The 21,409-nt window shown below is 52.1% G+C and overlaps 10 protein-coding genes across 10 annotated transcripts; 6 read left to right on the forward strand and 4 right to left on the reverse strand.

Moving 5' to 3' along the window:
- Window positions 1–174: 174 nt before the first annotated feature.
- On the forward strand, window positions 175–816 carry J4E90_007113 (uncharacterized protein; the record flags this gene model as incomplete). Its single annotated transcript, XM_051436654.1, has 2 exons — window positions 175–541; window positions 596–816. 2 exons carry the CDS (start codon window positions 175–177, stop codon window positions 814–816), a joined length of 588 nt encoding a protein of 195 aa, XP_051289400.1.
- A 404-nt stretch (window positions 817–1,220) lies between these two features.
- On the forward strand, window positions 1,221–3,340 carry J4E90_007114 (uncharacterized protein; the record flags this gene model as incomplete). The annotated part of the gene is made up of 5 exons (XM_051436655.1): window positions 1,221–1,573; window positions 1,713–1,744; window positions 2,611–2,882; window positions 2,937–3,111; window positions 3,168–3,340. The coding sequence occupies 5 exons, from the start codon at window positions 1,221–1,223 to the stop codon at window positions 3,338–3,340; spliced, it is 1,005 nt and encodes a 334-aa protein (XP_051289401.1).
- Window positions 3,341–3,592: 252 nt separating this feature from the next.
- On the reverse strand, window positions 3,593–4,897 carry J4E90_007115 (uncharacterized protein; the record flags this gene model as incomplete). Its single annotated transcript, XM_051436656.1, has 1 exon — window positions 3,593–4,897. One exon carries the CDS (start codon window positions 4,895–4,897, stop codon window positions 3,593–3,595), a length of 1,305 nt encoding a protein of 434 aa, XP_051289402.1.
- Window positions 4,898–5,548: 651 nt separating this feature from the next.
- On the forward strand, window positions 5,549–6,472 carry J4E90_007116 (uncharacterized protein; the record flags this gene model as incomplete). Its single annotated transcript, XM_051436657.1, has 1 exon — window positions 5,549–6,472. One exon carries the CDS (start codon window positions 5,549–5,551, stop codon window positions 6,470–6,472), a length of 924 nt encoding a protein of 307 aa, XP_051289403.1.
- A 211-nt stretch (window positions 6,473–6,683) lies between these two features.
- J4E90_007117 (uncharacterized protein) lies at window positions 6,684–7,841 on the reverse strand (the record flags this gene model as incomplete). The annotated part of the gene is made up of 1 exon (XM_051436658.1): window positions 6,684–7,841. One exon carries the CDS (start codon window positions 7,839–7,841, stop codon window positions 6,684–6,686), a length of 1,158 nt encoding a protein of 385 aa, XP_051289404.1.
- A 1,822-nt stretch (window positions 7,842–9,663) lies between these two features.
- J4E90_007118 (uncharacterized protein) lies at window positions 9,664–13,708 on the reverse strand (the record flags this gene model as incomplete). The annotated part of the gene is made up of 3 exons (XM_051436659.1): window positions 9,664–9,966; window positions 10,019–13,300; window positions 13,436–13,708. The coding sequence occupies 3 exons, from the start codon at window positions 13,706–13,708 to the stop codon at window positions 9,664–9,666; spliced, it is 3,858 nt and encodes a 1,285-aa protein (XP_051289405.1).
- A 2,219-nt stretch (window positions 13,709–15,927) lies between these two features.
- J4E90_007119 (uncharacterized protein) lies at window positions 15,928–16,566 on the forward strand (the record flags this gene model as incomplete). The annotated part of the gene is made up of 2 exons (XM_051436660.1): window positions 15,928–15,936; window positions 16,147–16,566. 2 exons carry the CDS (start codon window positions 15,928–15,930, stop codon window positions 16,564–16,566), a joined length of 429 nt encoding a protein of 142 aa, XP_051289406.1.
- Window positions 16,567–17,042: 476 nt separating this feature from the next.
- J4E90_007120 (uncharacterized protein) lies at window positions 17,043–18,191 on the reverse strand (the record flags this gene model as incomplete). The annotated part of the gene is made up of 1 exon (XM_051436661.1): window positions 17,043–18,191. The coding sequence occupies one exon, from the start codon at window positions 18,189–18,191 to the stop codon at window positions 17,043–17,045; it is 1,149 nt and encodes a 382-aa protein (XP_051289407.1).
- A 295-nt stretch (window positions 18,192–18,486) lies between these two features.
- Window positions 18,487–19,378, forward strand: J4E90_007121 (uncharacterized protein; the record flags this gene model as incomplete). Its single annotated transcript, XM_051436662.1, has 2 exons — window positions 18,487–19,281; window positions 19,346–19,378. 2 exons carry the CDS (start codon window positions 18,487–18,489, stop codon window positions 19,376–19,378), a joined length of 828 nt encoding a protein of 275 aa, XP_051289408.1.
- A 408-nt stretch (window positions 19,379–19,786) lies between these two features.
- J4E90_007122 (uncharacterized protein) lies at window positions 19,787–20,586 on the forward strand (the record flags this gene model as incomplete). Its single annotated transcript, XM_051436663.1, has 2 exons — window positions 19,787–19,792; window positions 19,936–20,586. The coding sequence occupies 2 exons, from the start codon at window positions 19,787–19,789 to the stop codon at window positions 20,584–20,586; spliced, it is 657 nt and encodes a 218-aa protein (XP_051289409.1).
- Window positions 20,587–21,409: the final 823 nt, after the last annotated feature.

The raw sequence follows: 21,409 nt of genomic DNA on the forward strand, positions 1-21,409 counted from the left end.
CATTCACAACACCAAAGAACTCACTGCTTTGGCGCATTGACTTGTAAAGACTCCCCTTCACCTGTCTTTCCCTCGAGTACCGACAAGCGCCAAGTTCTTCCATTACCGACACCCAACCTGCTGTACCACATCTTCTCCAAATCCCTACCTTCGAAGTCGGATCTCTCAGCCAGAATGTACACCCAAATGCTCTTCAGCGCGTTTCTAGCGACGGCGCTCGCGGCACCGCTCGTTCAACGGCAGTCACCCAAGACGGGAGCCAGTGACAGTTGGCAACCCGCATCCGACACAATAACGACATGCGACCCCACCTCCGACTCCGATAAATCACTCAGCTTCACAGCTGATCCCAAACTCGAGACTATCCTTAACAACGCTTGCGCCGCTATGATGCCCGGCTGCGCCTATCCAGACCGCATCCCCACCGGTACGCTGTGTACCGCGACTGTTGACTACCCACTCAGCGGCGAAAAGAACAGCATACAAGATGCCAATGTAGTGGGTAGCGATGGTAACAGAATTACCGACTATGCTGTCAGATGTAAGAAACTCTTGTCCAATTCGCAGCATCCAGATGTACTAATGAGGGTTGTAGTCGATGTCACCCCAGCTTCCCAACCCGAGGACTCTGCTGGTGTCTTCTGGAAGGTCGAGGATTGCTATGGCTACTTTGCTCGCATGCTTCAGAAGTCGGGCAAGGAGGGATGTCACAACGACGTCGGATCTGGTTCCGGTAATGTGACGGTTGGCGGTGATTCATCACTGGCTGGTACCATCTTCAAGGTCTCCATTGTTCCTACCGAGAGCTTGCAATAGTCGCTCATTTTTACTTTCTTGTTCATTTTTTAGGGTATTGCTGAGCTTCGGCGTCACGATAGGCGCATACGGATCATGGATCAAGCGCTGTGCGCATCGGCGTTCTATTGTAGCAGGCCCGTTACTGTACATTTTATGATTACTACGCTTCAATTCAGAAATTGGTGTGGTGTGCATCTTCCGTATTGTTCCTCCCACAATAGTGTGAATTTGTAGCAGCGGCTTTCACTGAGTTTCGGCAGGTTCGACTGCTTTCGATGTGCCAGTACGCAGTCCTCTCCACCCAACGCCCTCATGTCACCCTCACTTGATCAGTAGCCTGGCTCATCCACGATATCCCAAAGCCCACTCAGGACACGCACACGGTATCGCCTTATTAACAAAACGCGAGCCCTATCAGCACAATGGCGTACGATTACCACTCACCACTCGAAAACGCGGACGAAGAGCTGGTAAAGTTCAAGAACCCGTACCTCAAAAGCATGAGAGATCAGAGCATCTGTACCATCTGGCACACCGACGCGCCTACAGATTACATACACAGCGCCACCACTTTCCTCGAAGCCGAATACGCAAATCCCGATTCGCCCATTCACCAAGACCCTCCACTACCTACCCTACCGAACCCCGACGACAACTCACTCAGGCCCCTCAAGACCGACGACGACGTCTTCGACGCTGCTCGCATATGGCTAAAATGTCCTCTCGATCACGCCATCGTGATGAAATATCCTACTCAACTGGCGCAACGCAACGGGTGGGTAGGCTACAGTCGGGTGTCACTCTATTATGAGAAGTTCATGGGGACACACCAACCGAGATTGCTCATGACTGTTAAGTGGTTGTGTCCAAATACACTGGCTGGTATCGTTGAAGGCGACACGATCGATCGGCAGTGGGTGGACGAGCCGAAAGCGTATAAATGCCCGTACGTTGCACTTTGCGATTACGATAACCTCATTCTTTTGAGGTTCGGAAACGTCTTGGGGATTGAAGGAGTTCGGGTCACCGCCGTTCCAAGAGATAGTATGCGTTTGACGTTCTTGGGATTTCTACTCGAAGCGTGCGATGCGGTATTGGGTGAGCCGGGTAGTGGCCTGTCTTGATTCGGGTCTCTTTTCGTAACCTCACAGCTTACTGAAAGACTTCTGTAATGGATAGATGGCTAGGCAGAACAATGATTACTGTTTGGAGGTCAATAACAAACCTTTTTCTGTACAAGCCCTGGGACTGTCACGAAGCTCGCAACGCCTTTGCATGATCTGATGACAGAACCTAGCTTCGGAGGCCTCCATAGTATCCTCCATAGGCGAAACCAAGTAAACATTGTAGTGTAGAGCACAAGCGACGAAGGCGGTGATGCGGCTCCATGCCAAGTCGGCGCATACGTCATCACCAGCCCTCGGTCGCTCACCCCTGTCCCCAAAACACCAACCTCGTTACTAAACAACAGCTGCGGTTGCCGACAGCCGCAACATCTCGTAATGAGAAGAAGAGCCGGGGCTCTTCCGCTACCACATTTCGACCGAGGAAAAGAGTCCGCACGCTTGGCAACACGTGTGTACCGATGCGCATTCACGATGGTTCCTGTCGGCCCGGGAGAGATACCGGCGATGTGCACATGTGTCCGAGTCTGGACTGTTTATGAAAGCGTGGTACTTCATAGTGGCTTGGGAGTGACGTGCCACCAGCCACAGTTTATGTCAAGTAGAGGGAGGCACGTCCTCATTGCAAAATTATTACCATCCCTGCCTCATCTACACCATACACCATAATCTCTAATTCCGACACAAGGTGTAAGCTTGATCAAAATGCGCGTCGCCAGTACTGTCCTCGCCCTTTCCTCCGCCGCATCAGGCTTTATTCACCCTCGTCAAGCCTCCTATAACGAGACGAGCTCTACGCCTAATGTCGCGGCCGCACAATATGACGGAACCTGTTTCTACCCCGTCCCTGATTCCAAGTTCAACCTGAACGCGTATCTCGGTACCTGGTATCAGGTAGCTGGTACGCCATTCGGTCCTACGGCCGGGGCGCGCTGCGTCAGCGCAAATTACGAACTTAACGTACGTTTTTTTCGTGTATGCGAATCTTTGGACGGTGATTGACAGCTGATGCAGGATAACGGTACGGTGCGCGTCACCAACACCGCGACTGTCGGCCCACGAACTGTCGACATTGTCGGCACAGCCAAGCCCGTAGACTCTGCCTATGGCACCGCCGGTGCTTTCGTTGTCAGCTTCCCTGGCACGCCATCAACAGCAGAGTGCCCAGGACCGAACTACATTGTGCAAGGTGAGTCGTGTCGTGAGCATTAATCGAAGTGCACGACCGCTAACGTTGACGCGCAGATTACGCCGTCGATTGGGCAATTGTGCAAACTCAGAAGTGGAATACGCTGTACATCTTGAGCAGGGTGCGACAGCCAGCCGCTGAAAGCATCGATGCATGGATTGATCGCGCTGTGGCTTTCGGATCGAACGCATCCTCGATTATGAAGTTCAACCAGACAAGCTGCGAGTAGGTGTAAGTTGGCAGGGAGGAGATGAGGAGGGTGTCATTGCGGGACGTTGATGTGAACTATCGATTTATGCAGAGCCGCGAAAACTTCATCACGTAAGCATCCAAGAGAAGGGCAAACCGACCATTTGAGCACTCAAGACTGCAGAGATATATCTACAATAGAGAGAGTATACATTTTCCAGGCCTGATGCCCATCAATGGGTATCTAATTACGTCTCAAAAGGACAACAACTCCGTTAACGCCCAGCAAAGCTTATGACGACTGTACAGCAGACGCGTTTTGGTCATCGAGCTCAACAACGCTCTTCCCGTCGTCTTCGTCGCCTTTCTCAATGACCATGTCCAAACCCAGACCTGAATCCACGCCTGTCTCGGAACCGCTTTCGAACTCTACGCGCTGTGGCCTAACGTCGGGTTGGGACGGGTCCCAAATGACGGGAATATAGCGCTCATCGTTATGATACTGTTCCCATAGCCACAGTTCGGGTTCTCCTTCTTCACCAGGGCACCAGCCATCTCCCGCAAAATCTTCCATGCCGTTGAACCATCGAATCATTGGCGATTGAAGCTTGGGGAGCCACACCGCACGTTCCTCGTCGACCTCACGTACCATTTGGTAGTTGCGGCATCCCGGGTGACGACGGGCAGTAGCAATGTTGAAATCGATCTCTTTGACGGTGATACCATCTGGTACGTTGTCTTCTGGATTGGCTTGGAGACCAGCTATTATGATGTTTCGAGGGCTGGTATCAGGATTGTCGATGCCTGCGTGAAACATGACAATGTCGTTGTCTATGACCTTCTCGAGAATGCAGGACCGTATCTGCTCCGTCAATGCTCGGGCATCGACATTGCGCATCGTATCCCCTCGTACGTATTCCATCAGAACCAGAGGCACTTGGCGAGTGTGCTTCTGGAGCTGATCCCCGTCGCGGAGCTGGGTATCAACAGGAATAGTCCACGTGCCGTAGAAAGCAGGTGTGACTTCTCTAGCCGCCGATGACTTCTGTAGCTGTTCATAGGCGGCAGCTTCGCGACTATAATCGCCATCTGCATCATACACAACGTTGATGCTGCCGATATCGTAGTCGTAATCCCTGTAGCAGAGCGGATCGAAGATTTTGGCAACCATAGTTTCGTTGACTACCACAAGTTGCGCACCTGTGTTGAATCCGGCCCTGATGATATCGGTTATAGTGAGAGTGATTTGGTCGTCTTGAATTGTCTGACCACCCAGAGGAAGTCGCATACAGCAAAGCTCGGCTTGCGAAAGCGAATCACAGTTCTCCACCATGGGGGGATATTCCGTGGTGTATCTCCAGCCGAAAGGCTCAGGTGGCGCATGTCTTGTGCCCGTAAGAGTCAGACCTACAACGTAGGGCACCACTGGCGTCTCCTCGAAGTCGATGTCGCTAGTCTCGGTATCGCTTTGCTCAGCTCCGGCGCTTTGTGATGGTGATCCGGTGTCATCGGGAGCAGCCGATGGGCAGTGGTCATTACTGCACGCGCGATCGCTTGCTTGCGCCTCGCTGATCGGCTGGAGTAGTTGCGCTTCCATCGGAGATCTGGTGTCGTGTAGTGAAGTTGTGCGCGGGACAAGGTTACTGGTAGAAGTAGGGACAAAGTGTGCCAAGTCACGCTAGCTCCCGCACCGCGCCATCACGTGGCTCGGAATTCACTCGTGCTCGTGCTCACTGGCCTTCGTGCTCTTTGTAGTAAGAACATTGGGTACCTACAATGACTAAGCCTTCGTTGTGCGATCACTCATCTGAACGGAATTGTCTGCGGGCTGATTCACGTCGACTTTGTGTATGGGCAATGAACGCGGCTTTGAGTTCACTAGATTACCTAGGTAGGGAAATGTGAACATAATCAGGGACAGAAACTTCCTTCGAGAGTCTTAGCCTGGTGCGACTCCATTGTACAGTCACTATATCGCTGGCGGAGTAAAACAGTCACACCTACCATCATTTCACTTCCAGCTTCTGCTCTAACTAGGCAAGTGATGTCACGCGGGTGGGACGTAGGACCCATGAATTTGCAATTCTCACATATCACGCCCAGATTTCCTTGAGCTCTTCCCACTGTTATCTACTCAACCCAATAGAAACCTCAACCCTGTTGAACTGAAGCACTTCACTCCGATCGTTTGCTCCCAAACTCTTTCATCACGATAAGCAGCACCGGCAGGCCTTTCTCAATCGCCAAAATGACACCTGATTCCTCCTCACCGCCGACAATTCTTGAGTCTTTCCAGAGCAAGATATACGTCCTAGAACTTGACGATAAGGTTACGGTCAAGACTGTGAAAGCTTCTGGTGCCACTACAAAGAACACGCCGCCCCCTGAGATGTTGTTCTACACACCTATCGTGGAGCATGAGACGACTGCTGATGAGTTTCTAAATCATCCAATGCTGAATCAGATCCTTGGTTCAAGGACCATCTCCGCCAAGCGCCCTGAGATTAAACAAGACAATGAGGCTGGAGTTGTACTAGCAACTATGACATATGTGCTTGATCCTATCACCGAGGTGCTTCATGCAATGTTTCCTGGCAAATGGACTCTTCACTCAGAGCAGACCCAGGTCGAGAAAAACGCACAGAAAAACGCACAGAAAGACGAACAGAAAGAAAACGTTGGGGAATCTGCTCTCCGTACTGACTTGATCTTCAAAACCTCCGGTTCCAAGGAAACAATTGCAGTCGTCGAGTTCAAGCGACGACAATACATTCGCTACAAGGACTTTGAGGACGCTATCGTTGTGGAGAATCCAACATTAGAAGACCGCAAGAATAAGGAAGCCGATCTTACTGAGAAGGGCACAGGCACCTTACTCCAAAATAACGCAGAACCCTACGGCAGGCAAGTTCGGGCCTATGCCATCCGCACAGAATGCAAGCACGTCGCACTCTTCAACTGGGACCATCTACTACTGTTCGATTTTGACCCAACCAAGCCTAAGATGAATGGCAAACCCGCATCAGCCAGCGCTAGACCAAAAGTATCTTGGGTACAGGAGAGCGACGAAGGAACTGGCTCCATGGAGTCAGGTCTCATTCGCAAAGTTCTCCTAGGCTGGCTTCTGAAGGCATTTGAAGACGCCGGAATCGAAATTGAGTCCAGGGAATAGTCGGTAATTACAATGTAGTGTCTATGGGTACACCTGGGCTTCTGGTAGTTGTGCATGAGAGGCGATGTAGGTACCCGGGATATCTATAGAGCGAACGATTGGAATATAATGGAATACTGAACATACTCTCATATGACGAAGATTTCATGAAACCTCACCGCCTGTGTCCGGACTGTTCACCATCTACTCAGCAGCTCTACTTCCGTCCGCATTACCCCCGTTCTCCAGATCTGCATCCCCAATCAATCCCAGGACAAGCCTTCCTATCCCCCGCATCCCTAACAAGCGGCACATACTCCTCCCTCTCCCCAAAACACTCCCACAGCCACTCATTCGTCGTCTCCGTCTTACTACCAACCCACCCCTTGAACGCAAAATCACCCATCGCATTCCAGAACCTCATTACTGGCCCCATTATCCTGCTCGGCCATCGCTGTTGTATGTATGCGGAGTCGGAGTCGCCAGGGCGGGGTTCGCTGAGCCGAATGACATTGGAGACGTTGAAGTCGATGATGACGATACGGAGGTCTGGGTCGTCGAGGGAAGATGTGGGTGATGGGGAGACGAGCATGACGTTGCGAGGGGCGATGTCGCGGTGCAGGACACCGGCGGCGAAGATGAGGGATTCAGCTTCTAGGACTTTTCTCATGATTGTTGAGCGTGTTTGTGCAGAGAGCAGTAGCGGCTTTATGGCGGTCAGAACAGTACCGGGTATATATTCCATGAGTATGAGCCGAACGTGTCGTGTGTACATCCGGCCGTCCACCAACGTGTCTACATCAATAGTCCAGCTACCATAGTACTCCGGGACAACGCGCTGCGCCTTGTGATCTCGTCGTAATTCATCGTACGCAGCGGCTTCGCGGGAGTAATCTCCATCAGATAGTACGACAACATCGCGCTTGTCATCGAAGATGTCGAATTCGTCATCGTAAAGCGGGTCGTATATCTTTGCTACTACATCTCCGTTGACCAAGACGACTTGCGCAGCGTATATAGAGCCAGTACGTATTATATCGGTGATGGTAAGCGTGTAGGACTCTTGGAGTGTACACCCTTCGATTGGCGGTCGGATAAGGCAGTAGTTGAGCTGCGGTAGTCTGAAGTGGCCTGTCTTGAAAGGCGGCCATGGAGTGTTGTAACCGTTACCGAAAGGCGCAGATGGTACGTGACGGTGGGCAGTGAACGTGGCGCCTATCGTGTAGGGCATAGCAGGTCTACTGTCGGTCTTGTTGTACGGGTGGTTCAAGTTCTCGAGATCGTTGCTCTTCTGGCTCCCCATACGACTTTCCGATTTATCAGGAGCGATGTCAAGCGACCTAGAACTGAGGGCTGAGGGCGTCATACGGCAGGAAGAGCTCGTCGTCATGGCGGCTGGCGACTGGTATCTGGGGCGTTTGGCCTGAGAGTGTAGAAGTATCCGTAAACCACACTAGAGCAATCGGCCATACGCCATTTTCGCAAACGAGGGTGAGCGGTGAAAGCGCTTTTCGTGGCTCCTGATGAAAGTGAATCGACCCTAAAGACACATGTGAAGCCATCTTTGGCGAACGAAACCCTCATCTGACCGTGATACCGAGATACCAAGCATAGAATCTCCCTGGATTGTTAGTATCAAGTGTTCGGGGAAACGAGAACGAAGCGAATGGCATTCCAGATATCGGCAGACTTTGAATGATACCTCGTGAATTCGTCGCGAGCTCATCCGAAAACCGGACGTTGCCCTACAGTAGTAGCATCTGACTTGTTCACCTGAGAAACAGGCTGTTGAGACACAAGCTGAGGACCCCATTGCTGCACAGGTTGCGGACCCCACTGCTGGTAAGGTTGCGGCGCCCACTGCTGTTGTGTCGGCTGACCCATCCATTGCTGTCCCGGCTGCTGAACCCACTGCTGTCCCTGCGGTCCAGTATAAGGCGACGGCGGACCAGGCGACTGCATCTCATACACACTCGCAAACGCCGCATATCTCCCCTTGCCCCCAAACGCCCACTTAACCCCTCCTCTCGCCCGTACAAGAACCCACAAACTGACAAAGACCGACAACGCAGCGACAGCCATGGCAATAACCATGAACCTCATCGCCTTCGCAGTTCCACATGCCGTTCCTGCCCAATCTTCCTCAGGGAAGAATTTGTCGATCTGACATGCCCATGTCTCTCTCGTGTGCTCCTGGTCATCTTGGCCAACGTCTTCGTAGCCCTGCCAGCTCTTATCGCTACTCTGAACAGACGTGACGTATCCAAAGACACCCAGACTAGCACCAACCATCACGATGTTGCTAACGAATATGATCCACGTCCACATCCTCTCATGTCCCGCTGTGCCCTCTGTCCTTCTCAATTGCCATATTCCCGCCGCGCTGAGTAGACTGACTAGATATCCTAGTAGGCATAACGCTAGTATGGTGATCGTGGGCGCATTGTTGGTATCAACCGTCACGGTGGTATCGTTCGAGCCGGGGCGAGACAAAGTTATCTGGGACGCGCCGCTGCGTATGTCGCGACCGAGACCGTTGTTAAAGTAGTTTTTGGATATGCGCTCGAGGATGTTGGTCAGGGCGGCGAGGCCGAAGAGGAAGAGAAGGGGCGGTAGGAGGAGGAGTAGGATGCGAATGCCGTTGGGGTTGCGCATATTGGCGTCCAGGAAGTCGCGATGTGCCGGTACGGGTCGTCAGTGAGTGGGGGATGTCCCTTGCTCTCAAACAAAGGCTCGCAAGGTGGCAGTCGAGCCATCGTGACTCGCTGGTGGCGGTCTGGGTCGAGGCATGGACGCCTGAAAGCAGCGTTGGGGGCGAGCCTTGCTTGGCAAACCTAAACCTCTGAAAACAGCTCGCATCCTATGTTTGGTGGAATAACGATCGGAACCACAGGAGCAGAAGATGAAGCTATGGAATGTCGTCGGAAGTCGCGTGTTCCCTGTGGCATTGCAACGCGCGTTCACGTGGTTGTGGGGCAGCATCCCGTCGGGCCGTCCACCGGGTGATTCAACACAACGACATACGAAAGCGGTAATGGAGAGATATTATCTATTGAGTGTACTCCGCCCAAGGCAAAGAAACAGGCATTCTATATGCCAAAGATCTACAAGAGTTCCAGCCTAGCGATCTAAGAAAACGATTACAAGTATATGCTCTAGCGTCCCATGAATTCCAAACGCCGTGTATGCAAAATAGCTCCCGCTCATTGGAACTACTGCGGTGCGCCGATAGCCTGCAGCTTCGCCAGCTCAAAGTAGACTCCCTTCTTGGCCACCAAGTCCTCGTGTCTGCCCTTCTCTACAATCTTGCCTTGGTCAAAGACATAGATGACGTCGGCGTGCTGAATTGTGCTCAAGCGATGCGCGATCGCGATTGTGGTGCGGCCTTGTGCGGCGGAGTCGAGGGCGGCTTGTACGACGCGTTCGGAGGTGGAGTCGAGGGCGGATGTGGCTTCGTCGAGGAGGAGGACTTTGGGGTCGCGGAGGAGGGCGCGGGCGATGGCTATGCGTTGGCGCTGGAAGACATGTTAGTGGGGTTGAGAGAAGTGAATGAGTTAGAGAACGTACCTGGCCACCAGACAGTAGAGCACCCTTTGCGCCGACCAGCGTGTTGAAACCGTCAGGTAACGATGTGATGAAGTCGTAGATGTTGGCGTCTTTGCACGCTTGTATCACCGCGTCATCGCCCAGTTCCTCCTTGTCGGCAAGGATGTTCTCTCGGATCGTGCCAGTGTAGAGCGTTGTTTCTTGACTGACGATGGCTAATTGCGATCGGTAGTCTTGAAGGTTGTAGTCCTTGACCTCCACGTCATCGACGAGCACGGCACCGCTTGTCGGGTCGTAAAACCTCTCGAGCAGTTGCATCACCGTCGACTTGCCAGAACCGGATGCGCCGACAAGGGCGATGAATTGACCAGGTTCAGCTGAAAGACTAATGCCACGCAGGACACGGTGGTCCGGTCTTCCAGGATAGGTGAAACGGATATCCTGCAGCTCGATCTTGCCGCTCAACCTGTCGATCTTCTTGCCCTCAGTCGACCAGTTGTCGATCTTAGGAACGCGGTTCAGAAATGACTTGAGAAGCTTCGCTGCATCCCTGGCCTCGCCCATGTCGGGAGCGAAGGAGAAGATGGCACCGGCCGACTGAGCACCGTTGATGATGGAGGAGTAGACGACGAAGAATTGCAAAACAGTGTACTCCTGGTTGAACAACAGACGTCCTCCGTACCAGAACACAAGGGCGAAAATGAACATGCTGAGACCCTGGGATGTCGCAAAGAGCACTGCGGAAACGTTCGTGAACTTGAAGTAACCCTTGCCCTGGTCTGCAAGCTTGGTGTGGTAGGTGGACAAGAGATGCTTCTCCAGCGAGAGAGAGGCAACGGTACGAATAGAAGAGGCAGCCTCACAAGCGAAGCTGGCGGCATCGGATGTCTCCTTGGTTCGTTTCTCCATGCGAGTGAGAGCATAGAATCGGAAGTAACCACAGGCGATGACAAGGGGAATGGTTGCAGAGCACACAAGCGCCAGCTTCCACCCGAAGGAGCAACCCACGATGAAGGCAACAAGGATGGAAGCGGCGGCGCTGACAATCGTTCCAAGGGTAGAGCCACTAAGACCGGCGAGACGATTCGCCTCTGAAGAGAGGAAGTTGCTCAGCGCACCGGAAGTGACCGTGTCACCATCGAAGAACTCCATGTCTTGACGAAGCATAGCGCCGAAGGCGCGCGTTCGCACGCTGCCAACAAGCCTAGCAGATCCCTTCGACAGTGTCATACCCTGGACGTAGTAGAAGAAGCCGATGACGATTCCGAGCATGAGGAACATGCCACACCAGAAGTTGACGTTGAGCCCGCCGAGAGACGTTCCAGGAGATAGAAGCGAGTTGATGGAGTTACCCAGGAAGATGGCTTGGATGGCAGGGTTGCAACCAGCAAGGAAACTGAATACCAATCCGATGGTCATGGTAGAGTGCTCGCCCTTGTTCATCTCCCAAGCGAATTTGACCAACTCCCAGGTGCCGTATTCCTTGTCTTTATCATCCTTCTTGGCCATGAATTCTGAAGGAGCAGATGTGACAGTGCGCATCAAAGCAAGCTTCTCTTCATCGACAATGCCTTCCGTTTTACTCTCAGGGTCGTCGAGAAGCGTCATCCTGTTGGCGGGGCTGATCTTTGCGGTAAGCTCCTGAGCCTGTACTAGACTTGCGTACACAGCTCCGCGGTTGATGAGCTCTTGATGAGTGCCTTGCTCGACAATTCTGCCCAATGCCATGACCACAATGTTATCGGCCTTCTTGATCGTGGAGAGTCGGTGGGCGATCACGATGGTCGTACGTCCTTGTGACGCGCGGTCGAGAGCTTCCTGGACTGCGCTCTCGGAGCGGGTATCGAGAGCTGCAGTAGCTTCATCTAAGAGGAGGATCTTCGGGTCTGATACAATAGCACGAGCAATCGCGACACGTTGCTTCTGGCCACCAGACAACAAGCCACCTCGCTCTCCAACCTTGGTTTGGTATTTCTCCGGAAGATCCATAATGAAGTCGTGAGCGTTGGCAATCTTGGCAGCCTTCTCGATAAGCTCCATCTTCTTCTCGTCCGATACGTCTGCGTATTCCGTGTTGACCAAGCCGTGGAGAATGCTCTCGTAGATGGTTGTGCTGAACAGAACGGGTTCTTGGCTCACAATAGCCATGTGTTGCCTCAACCAGCGTAGATTGAGTGTAGTGATGTCTCTTCCGTCCAAGAATATTTGGCCTTCCATTGGAAGGTAGAAGCGTTCCAGTAGTCCAACGATGGTCGATTTTCCAGATCCAGATGCACCAACGAGCGCAATCATCTTGCCTGATGGCACGTCCAGGTTGAAGTCCGATAACACGACAGTATCCGGTCGGGATGGGTATACGTGCTTGAGGTTCCTGAACTCGAGGTTGCCAACAAAGTCATCGGGTACAATGCCTGCATCCGTTTCCGGGTCGATGGGGGAGTTTCGTTCGATCGTGTTGAAAACCTTCGTAGCTGCCGCCGTAGCTCCGCCGAAAGCCTGAATGTGCGGCAGATTCTGTCCAATGGAAAAGCCAGCAATCATAAGTGCCATGACTACAGTCAAGATGTTGGAAACGCCAAGGTCCCCATCATCGAGGAATCGTTTACCTTGCCAGAATGCAAGGCCGTACTGGAGGTTCAGCACACCCATCATGCCAGCAATCATCATAGAAAGCCAGAACTTGGCCTTGAAGTCCAGTTTCGTAGCGCGGTCTACGAAAGCCTTGTACTTCTCCTCGAGTCGTTTCTGGGTGCCGTATGCAGCGACGTTGCGAGCTGAAGAAAGCACTTCCTCGGCCAGGGAAGCAGCAGTGGCGTACTCGTCGATGGAGAGTGTCTGAGCTTTCTTCATCATAGTACCGTTGACACCCATCATCATAATGAGAGCTAATGTTGCCGCAAGCATGATGAGAGAGAGCTTCCAGGATCGTATAAAACCGATGATGATGGCAGAAACAAACATGGACACTCCGGTAACGAAGAGACCGATTTTCTGGCCAATGCCATCTTGCACCAAGTTCATATCGGAGCTGATGCGAGTGGTGATCTCACCAGATCCGAGGAAATCGAAGAAGGCAATGTTCTGTCTGAAGATGGCACGTAGGTAAAGTTCCCGAATGGTTCGTGTGATGCGCTCTCCGGTGTACGAGAATCCAATGATGCTGATGTAAGAAGTGACGAAAGATCCAATTCCGAGGTAAACGAAGTAGAGCGTAAACTGGTTGATCTGGTCCTGGAACTTGGCAGCGGCGACTGCATCAACCGAGAAGCTGGTAAAACTTCCAGCGAAGTTACCGTAAACGAGCTGAATTGAGTTAGCTCATAGTTCCCACGACTCTGATGAACCTTTATTTTCTTTTGGTGAACAATCTCAAAGTCTGCATAAGACTGAATCGTCCATATTTCAGTGGTGCAAAAAAACATACGAAATGCTACTTACCGTCATGAGGGGCATAACGGCACCAGCTGCGATACTGGCGATTAACGCAATAACCATGACGACTTTGTCCTTTCCGTTGGCATAGCGAAATAGCGAGAAGTAACCGACTGTAAGGTTGGGCGCAGTTAATTGCCTGTCGATAATGTCCTTCTCTTGATCACTGAGGCCAGCTGTGGGAGGCTTGGCCTCCTTCTCCTTATGCAACTCATGCTTCTCGTCGATGGCCGCGGAGATGGCCGTTCCCGTCCACGTTGCTGAGTCCTCGTTGTCCATGCTCAAGGCGATGAGCGTGTCTTGTCGTGTCGTTGCTGATACTTGGCGTGCAGCAGTCGAAATACCTACAAGAAGTCTTAAGGGGATGTCGCGAGGAGAGGAACAATAACTTCTCCTGCAATTCCTTTGAGATCCTTCAGCGCGCCACCCACGGGCCTAGAAGATTAGAGATCCTTGTAGAGCAAGGGCGAGCCGTTGTCCGAGCCGGACGGCACTAGGCTTGATAAGGCAAAACACACGATCTAAGCTTCTCGGTTGGGTGGCGATGGACCCGAATGTGGATGACGCAAAAGCGCGGACTCGTTTCGTCCGGGGGGCTGGAATACGGCCGATACGATGGATGGATTGCGCAACACCAAAGGCGCGAGTGCGAGTGCGAGGCAACTACAGATGACACGGCACTGACCAGACAAATAACGCATGCGCCAAACGATGGCAGAACCTGACAAAACCAGAATCGATGGAAAGTCGATAGTCGTGCTTGCTTCTGTTTGTATGGAAAATTTCAAAGAGAGCGAGATGCAGAGGCCCCCATATAAGAGATGTTGCAAACATGTCTGCCTGAAGTTGATGACAGTCATCGTCGGATTTGGCGCATAACTTTCCACTCCGGTGTGCTGGATACGCACAATGCTGTACTCACCGATACGAGTAGCCCGCAAAAGGTTGGTGGAAGCGAGCGTCTCGGGTCCGGCTAAAGGCCGGTCGTCGGAATAGATGAGCCGCCGATGGCAGCGTCCTGGCTCCTGGGCTGCCTGTGCCCCCGCGCACTGTTGTAAAAGAGCGAGGTGCTCGGATTTCGTTCACGTCGGACAGAACAACCCCCGACAAAAGGCCTCTTTATCCAATCATAAATGCGCAATTACATATCGGATTCGGAATTACAACAACACCCTTGCCATGTTCACGTTATCAACAGCTTCTCTACTTCTCTACACTGTACCTAGGTAGTGCCAAGGCATATGCCATCGAAGACGCGTCAACGCTTATCGTCACTGTGTGCGACAGACGCGGTGACAGAGCGAAGCGAGAATGGTGGGCTACTTGCCTACGTATACGGGATACGAGATCAAACCGCCCGAGGTATGCACTACGACTGGGTTCATACTGAATGGCATACGAAAAACGCGATACTCACACCTAGGTACCACCTCGCACAACAGAAAACTAAAGAGGCCTGCGGCCTACATCAAGATAAAAATATGCAAAGTAGGCAACCTAATGTTCAACGTAGGCTCCAGGGTGTTCAGTTTTTCATGAATGCTTCGATTGCTTCTCAAGTTATCCCACCATTTGCTCGTCTCACTGATCTTCAACTATGTCCATTCGTCTTCACGCCGTCCACCCCCCTCCACGACTGAGCATATCCCACCAAACTCTTCCTCACAAACACAACCTCCTTCTCTCTGACGTCACCACACGCCGCACATACTAGACGCGCAGCGCCGCAGTCGCCAAGGGCACCCCATGCAATATACACCTTGCAATAGAAACACACCCAACCATAATGCCTCGCATCTTCCCTCGTTGTAACCTCAACGTCGAAACAAGCGGTTGATGTATTGTCTGTACTGGAATTAGGTTTGACCATGTAGTGCCCATTGGAGAGGGAAGTAGTTACCCAGGCTCATTGAACCAAGCTGCAGATGAACTGAGACAGGCCGGCAGGCTACATGGTCGCATCGGCATGGAGAAGCTGAGACATGGCGAGACCCAGGCGTGTTGTAGTGGGAGCTGCGATGACAGATCCATCCGCGTTGTGCTGGGCTCTCTGCGCGAGCATCTCGGACCGCAAGTTGCACGAGCGCTAGGTGGGCGGCTTTAGTGAGATCGCAAGGGATGTTGAGGATTTCGCGCTCTGGGCAAGGGTCAGCGACTTCTGTGGTGTGGGCGAAGAGAAGGGGAAAGGGACTTACTAGTGGGTGTCGTCATATTGCTATTGCTCAATTAAGCGGGTGGTTAAGTTGTAGCGATGGACTGTTGGGAATATTGTTGGAAGTATACGTGCATCATGCAGCAGAAGCCGGGGACTGCGTCCAAAACAAGAGCAAACGCAGTTGCGACACCATCCTAGCGTGATCTGGACCTTTCCACGTGCTGGTAGCTACTTCGCAGCAGGAACAATCTCGTTGCACCTGACGTGTACAAACACATCGCCCTTTCGCTTCCGACATCGAATTGATATCGTACCTGCATGCACAAAGCGCTCACTCAACATCATGGACGTCGTCAGCAGTATGTATACCTCAACTGTACCAACTACTCTCGTGCTAACCCTACGCAAGAGAAAGATACACTAGAGCAGGAAAACTTCACAGCGCAAAGAATCATGCTATTCGCAGTCAGACAGTCTGCAGAAATGGCCCGAAACGTAAGAGCCTCTTCCTTCACACATTTCTTTACTCCTCTTACCAGGTCAAGACATTGACACTACGCAGTCCAACCCCCCTCTCCGCGGATGGGTCTGTCACGACTGCTCACACTTCAACGTACCGGGCACCATAGGTTCACCCGGCGGCCCATGTCAAACATGTGAATTGCCGGTCTGCGAGGCCGAGTGCGCCGATGCAACTGTCACAACGCGCGACGACCGTCGCTGTTCGGGATACGCTTGTTGGTACTGCAAGTACTTCTATCCGTGGCCCGAGGACAAAGATGGGAACCGTCTGCTAGGTAGCGCACTTGCTTGTGGTATCTGTGAGGATTTGGAAGAAGAGGAGGTGGTGTTTGTCAAGAGTTGGATTGAGGAATTTGATGCAATCGAGGAGAAGAGGACTGAGCAACAGGAGAAGGACAAGGATGAAAAGGATGAAAAGGAAGACAAAGACGCTAAGTTGGATGATTTCGATGATGGTTGAGGTGACTTCGTCGTAGTTAATAGGCGTAGGGCCAGATCATATAGGGGGACGGGAGGCGGAGGTACTGCGCAATAGATTGCCAACGCCAGGCAGTGCGATATCTGTAGTCAAGTTTGAAGTATCTAGGACTGTGGTATGGCTTAGTTGGACAGTCCTCACGTTGATGTTCAGGCGGCTTGTGACGTCAGTCCGCTGGCTCATGATCGACTCGTTACTGGACATTGCGGTACTCTCGACCATCGGTGCTATAACCTAACAAGAACCTGTTGCCATGAAGGCAGTGGGTATTACTTTGAGCAACACCATATTTGAAGTTTTGCATAGCTTTCAGGCGCTCACGAAATCGGGAGGCCCCGGCCCACTTCCCGAGGTCTGCACGTGCACTTGGGCAATCACGTGCCGCTAACTCGATGTAGTTGGTCACGGGCTTGGCGGTGGGCAAACATTGAGTGCGCGGAAGTATCTTATTACTCGATCTACGCTTCAATGGCCATGTCAACCACCAGCTTTCCACCCCTACCCTTGTGGTATTCGTCTACAAGCTCGTTCAGCTTCGCCAGAGGAAACGATGTCGACAAAGCGCGGATACCATGTTCGGCGGAGAATTCCAGCATCTCACGAAGTACTTTGTTGCTTCCTACCAGGCTGCCGATGATCCTGATATCTCGAAACACGACGTCGCGCGAGTTGATGTGAAAGCCCTTCTCCGGGAATGACACTACAACGCACGTGCTGTGCGACTTGAGCAGGGCCATGCCGTAGTCAAAAGCAGTCTGGCTTTCCGGCAGGACGATCACTGCATCCAGCCCCATCTCGCCAATGTCCTTCTTGCTGTCTTGTCTGCCGATCTCCTGAACGACATCCGCTGCCTTCTTGTTCCGAGCGTCTACGATATACGGCTGTGGATCCAATCTCGAGGCGACATCTTGCGAAAGCTTGAGAGGCTCATCTGCTGCCTCAATACCCAGGACTTTGTACCCCATCTTGACGCCGTATTGCAAGCCCAGATGGCCAAGACCACCGCCAGCTCCTAGTATTCCGACCCGATCGCCTTGCTTTAGTCTGCATCTTTTGAGAGCCCCGTATATGGTCACGCCGGCGCACATCAGAGGAGCAGTCTCTACTGCGGTCAGACCGTCTGGTATGGGTGATAGCTGTCTCGCATCCACAGCGGCATACTGCGCAAACCCTCCATCTTTGCTCAGCCCTTTGTTCTCAGCATTGATACAGTTCACCGAGTAGCCTCCTTCATCCATGGCGACCGGATCGTCCACGCGCTCGTTCTTGCACTCGAAACATGAGCCACAAGCATGGAAAGAACGCCCCGGTACACCGACCCTCACGCCAATCTCGAACACGCTAGCTTCCTTGCTGGGCGTCTGGAAATGAGCGACCACCGTCCCTGCGAACTCGTGGCACCCGATGTGAGGGAAAGATTTCGGCAATCCTGGCATCTGTCCTTCCGCTAGGACATAGTCGGTATGGCAATACGAAGCAGCGTCTACCCTGATGAGGATGTCATGCGGCTCCTCAAGCTTCGGAATTGGGACTGATCGTAGCCTGTATGGTTCCTTGTAAGCCTCCAGGTACTGCGCTTGCATCGATTCCGGCACAGTAAACGACATGGTGTTTTTGGAAACTTCTCGATTTGATACGGAGCGGGGAGTTGTCATTCGACTACATCTCGGAAGAATCTCAATCTATATACCTTCTGCTGCCACTGATAAATCCAGTAGATCTCGATATCTCAAAGGAGCTGACCCCGCGTGCGGGGTAGTTGACAAGGTGGGGCTGCAGGACGGAATACATGCCAGCGATTTCCCCAACCACGCTTTCTCCAACAACGATGTCATATTTGGCCCCAAACATGGCTCCTTCGGAAACGCTTCAGCTACCAGCTCTTGCCTTCTGTCATTCGCCATGGCTTCAAGCAACGATACCGTTGTTCTTCCAGCACCGGCTCACGACCAAACCTACGTTACCATCTCAGCCCTCGAAGCCGGCCAGCTTACTCTTCCCGAGAGACTCTTCGTCACAGATGCCGACCCTGAACGACGTGCGACAGTTCCATCTCTCTCTTTCCTGATTCGACACGGTTCATCAAATCTCGTCTTCGATCTCGGTCTCAAGCGCGATTTTTCTGGCTACCGGGAAGCACAACAGCATCACATCGCGCAACGGCAGCCTACTAGTGTCAGTCCGGATGCAGCTGAGAGCCTGCGAAGGGGTGGACTTGACCCAAAAGATGTGGACGTGGTGATGCTGAGCCATGTTCACTGGGACCATGTGGGTACACCAAGCGATTTCACAAACGCGCGATTTGTAGTCGGAAGTGGGACTATGCATCTTCTTGCGAACGGTGGTGGGCCACTTTATCCATCCGAGATTTTCAACCCTGATGAGTTGCCTGCCGACCGAACAAGTGAGCTCCCACCTGTTCGCAAGGCAGAAGCTATACGCGCGTTCAAGAACCAGTTAAAAGAACTTGAGTGGAAGCCGCTGGCGGGGTTTCCCGCCTCTATAGACTTCTATGGAGATGGGTCGTTATTCATCATCGATGCGCCAGGGCACTTGTTCGGACATATCAACCTTCTCGCCCGAACAGGGCCAAAGAGATGGGTATACCTTGGTGGCGACTGTTGCCACGACCCACGCATCTTGAGCGGTGAGAAGGGTATCGCGCTCTACGACGATGGGAAAGGCGGTTTGAGAAGTGTGCATGCTGACACTGATGCTGCAGCGGCTACCGTGGAAACAATAGCAAGGCTGTTGAAGCAAGGGACTGTTCGTGAAGAAGGTGGAAGCCCTGTAGAAGTAGAGGTGATTGTAGCGCACGATGGAAATTGGGCGCGGGCGAATAGGGCGGCGTTTTTGCCCGGGCACGTGTGAGCAAACGACTATCAACCTGGATAACGCAGCCGACATTTGTCTGATCACGTATCGGTACTCGCAATACTCGCGCTCGGTATCGTTTGTTGTAATGATAATTTGCATTATCTGAGTTGTGAGTGGTCCCTTGGTATGCTGAACCTAGGTTCACGCTTTGATCAGGGAACCGCGCCGCGGCCCAGCTTATAAAAGGCTCATCTTCAGCGCTGTATCCTATTTTCATATTAACTTAATGTTTTCGCTAGGAAGTACCTACTTCTCACACCTACTCCATTGCGCCAGAAAGATTCGTAATCTCTTCCTAAACGTGGGCAAGAGATCTGCCAGCAAAATGCCCGTCAAGTCGCCCACTCCATCAGAAAATGGCGGCGGGACCGTAGATCTAGGTAAGACGTGCTCATCATAAAGAAAACTCATAAGGAAAACTCATAAAGACTGGCACTAATACTCTGTGCAGGGGCAGGACTGGTGGTGCAACAGCAACATACTCAAACAATGGACGATGCGACAAGACACCTCAAAACCATGATCGACGCACGCATCGCCGAACTTAAAAGTGCTAAAGCCAACCTCGAGGGATTCCAGACTCAAGTGAATAAACTGGAAACTTACTGCGCCGCTCTGAAGCGGCAAAACTACGTACAGTATGATTACATCCCGGACAACGACAACATGGATACAGACGTGGATCGCGGTGGACCCTCGGAACTCCCGCCACCTCCTCCCAATTCGCTCTGCAACCCTCCCGATTACGAAAATATACTAGCAGCTAAAGACACCGGGTCCGACGAAGACACAGATCAGCTACGCCAGGGAGAGCGCGAGTATGACTGTGACTCCGATGTCAGCAGCGACAATTTCGAGTACGAAGAGCGGAGAAGAAAGCTTATCGCAGAAGTTGTCGCCCTATACAAGGAGGTTGGTATCTCGCAGAGGGAAATAGAGGCATGCGATGTAGAAGGACGGGAGCGCGAGAAGATAAACATTCTACTTCGAAGACACATGGGCCTCTTGGAGCGAACGATGAGAAGGCTCGTGCAGTTGGCGTTTGATGTTGAGGAAGATGATACTCTGGTTAACACGGCGCTAGAGGTAGCTATGGGGGGACATGTGTCTCTGACTGGATTATGATCATCGTGAGACGGGTGGAAGTGGCGAGGGTTGAGGATATTGCAAGGATGGAAAGGAAAAGAGCACAAAGAGTGAGACTGTGCTGTTGCTTAAAGACGGAAACGGCTTTCGGCCTATACGTACACGCTTCTGGACATCGATTGCTTCTCAGCTATATCACACTTTGGAGATGAGCGCCACACCCCTTTTCACGCCATCTGAAGACATGTTACAGTGTCTGTTGCTAGAGTTTGGTATAGCTAAGTACAGTCTATGGGCAACAAGCGTCTTTGTATCAACGCTTTAGTGGAGACCACAAAGGGACCGAAACAGCGTTCAACGCAAGAATTGGGAAGAGCAGGCCTCACTCACGAAGCAGAGGCCTGCATACGACCAGAGATATATGGTTGAGAAGAGATGGATTTGAGATCTGAGGATCATGATGATGCATAGGTTAGCATGGAAGCAGCGTTCTTTTCAGTCATTGAATTTATCCATCATTATCCATCTTCCGTTATTCAAATATCATAATAGTTCCGCTCGGCTGGTTCGGCGCACTGATCGACTTTATCAAAACGAAATGAGAAGTGAAAGAGAGAGGGTAAACATGACCCATTCGGAATAGTCTGTAAAACGGAGATTGCTAGCAAACGGACCACGTCGTTTGGGTGACACAGTGTGACCACCGACAATCGCGCGGTCACACTATATCCGTCTTCTCCTCCAATTTGGATACCGAGCTTGGCTCCATATCTCGACGACGATCGCATCCGTTTGTCTACTGTTTTCCCCTCGGGGCTGATCCTAACGCCTTCGTATATACTGCCTCAGTCTTTGATCTTGG

This window comes from Alternaria incomplexa (assembly GCF_024043165.1).
Source record: "Alternaria incomplexa strain BMP 0042 chromosome Unknown scaffold_10, whole genome shotgun sequence".
Taxonomy (NCBI): Eukaryota; Fungi; Ascomycota; class Dothideomycetes; order Pleosporales; family Pleosporaceae; genus Alternaria; species Alternaria incomplexa.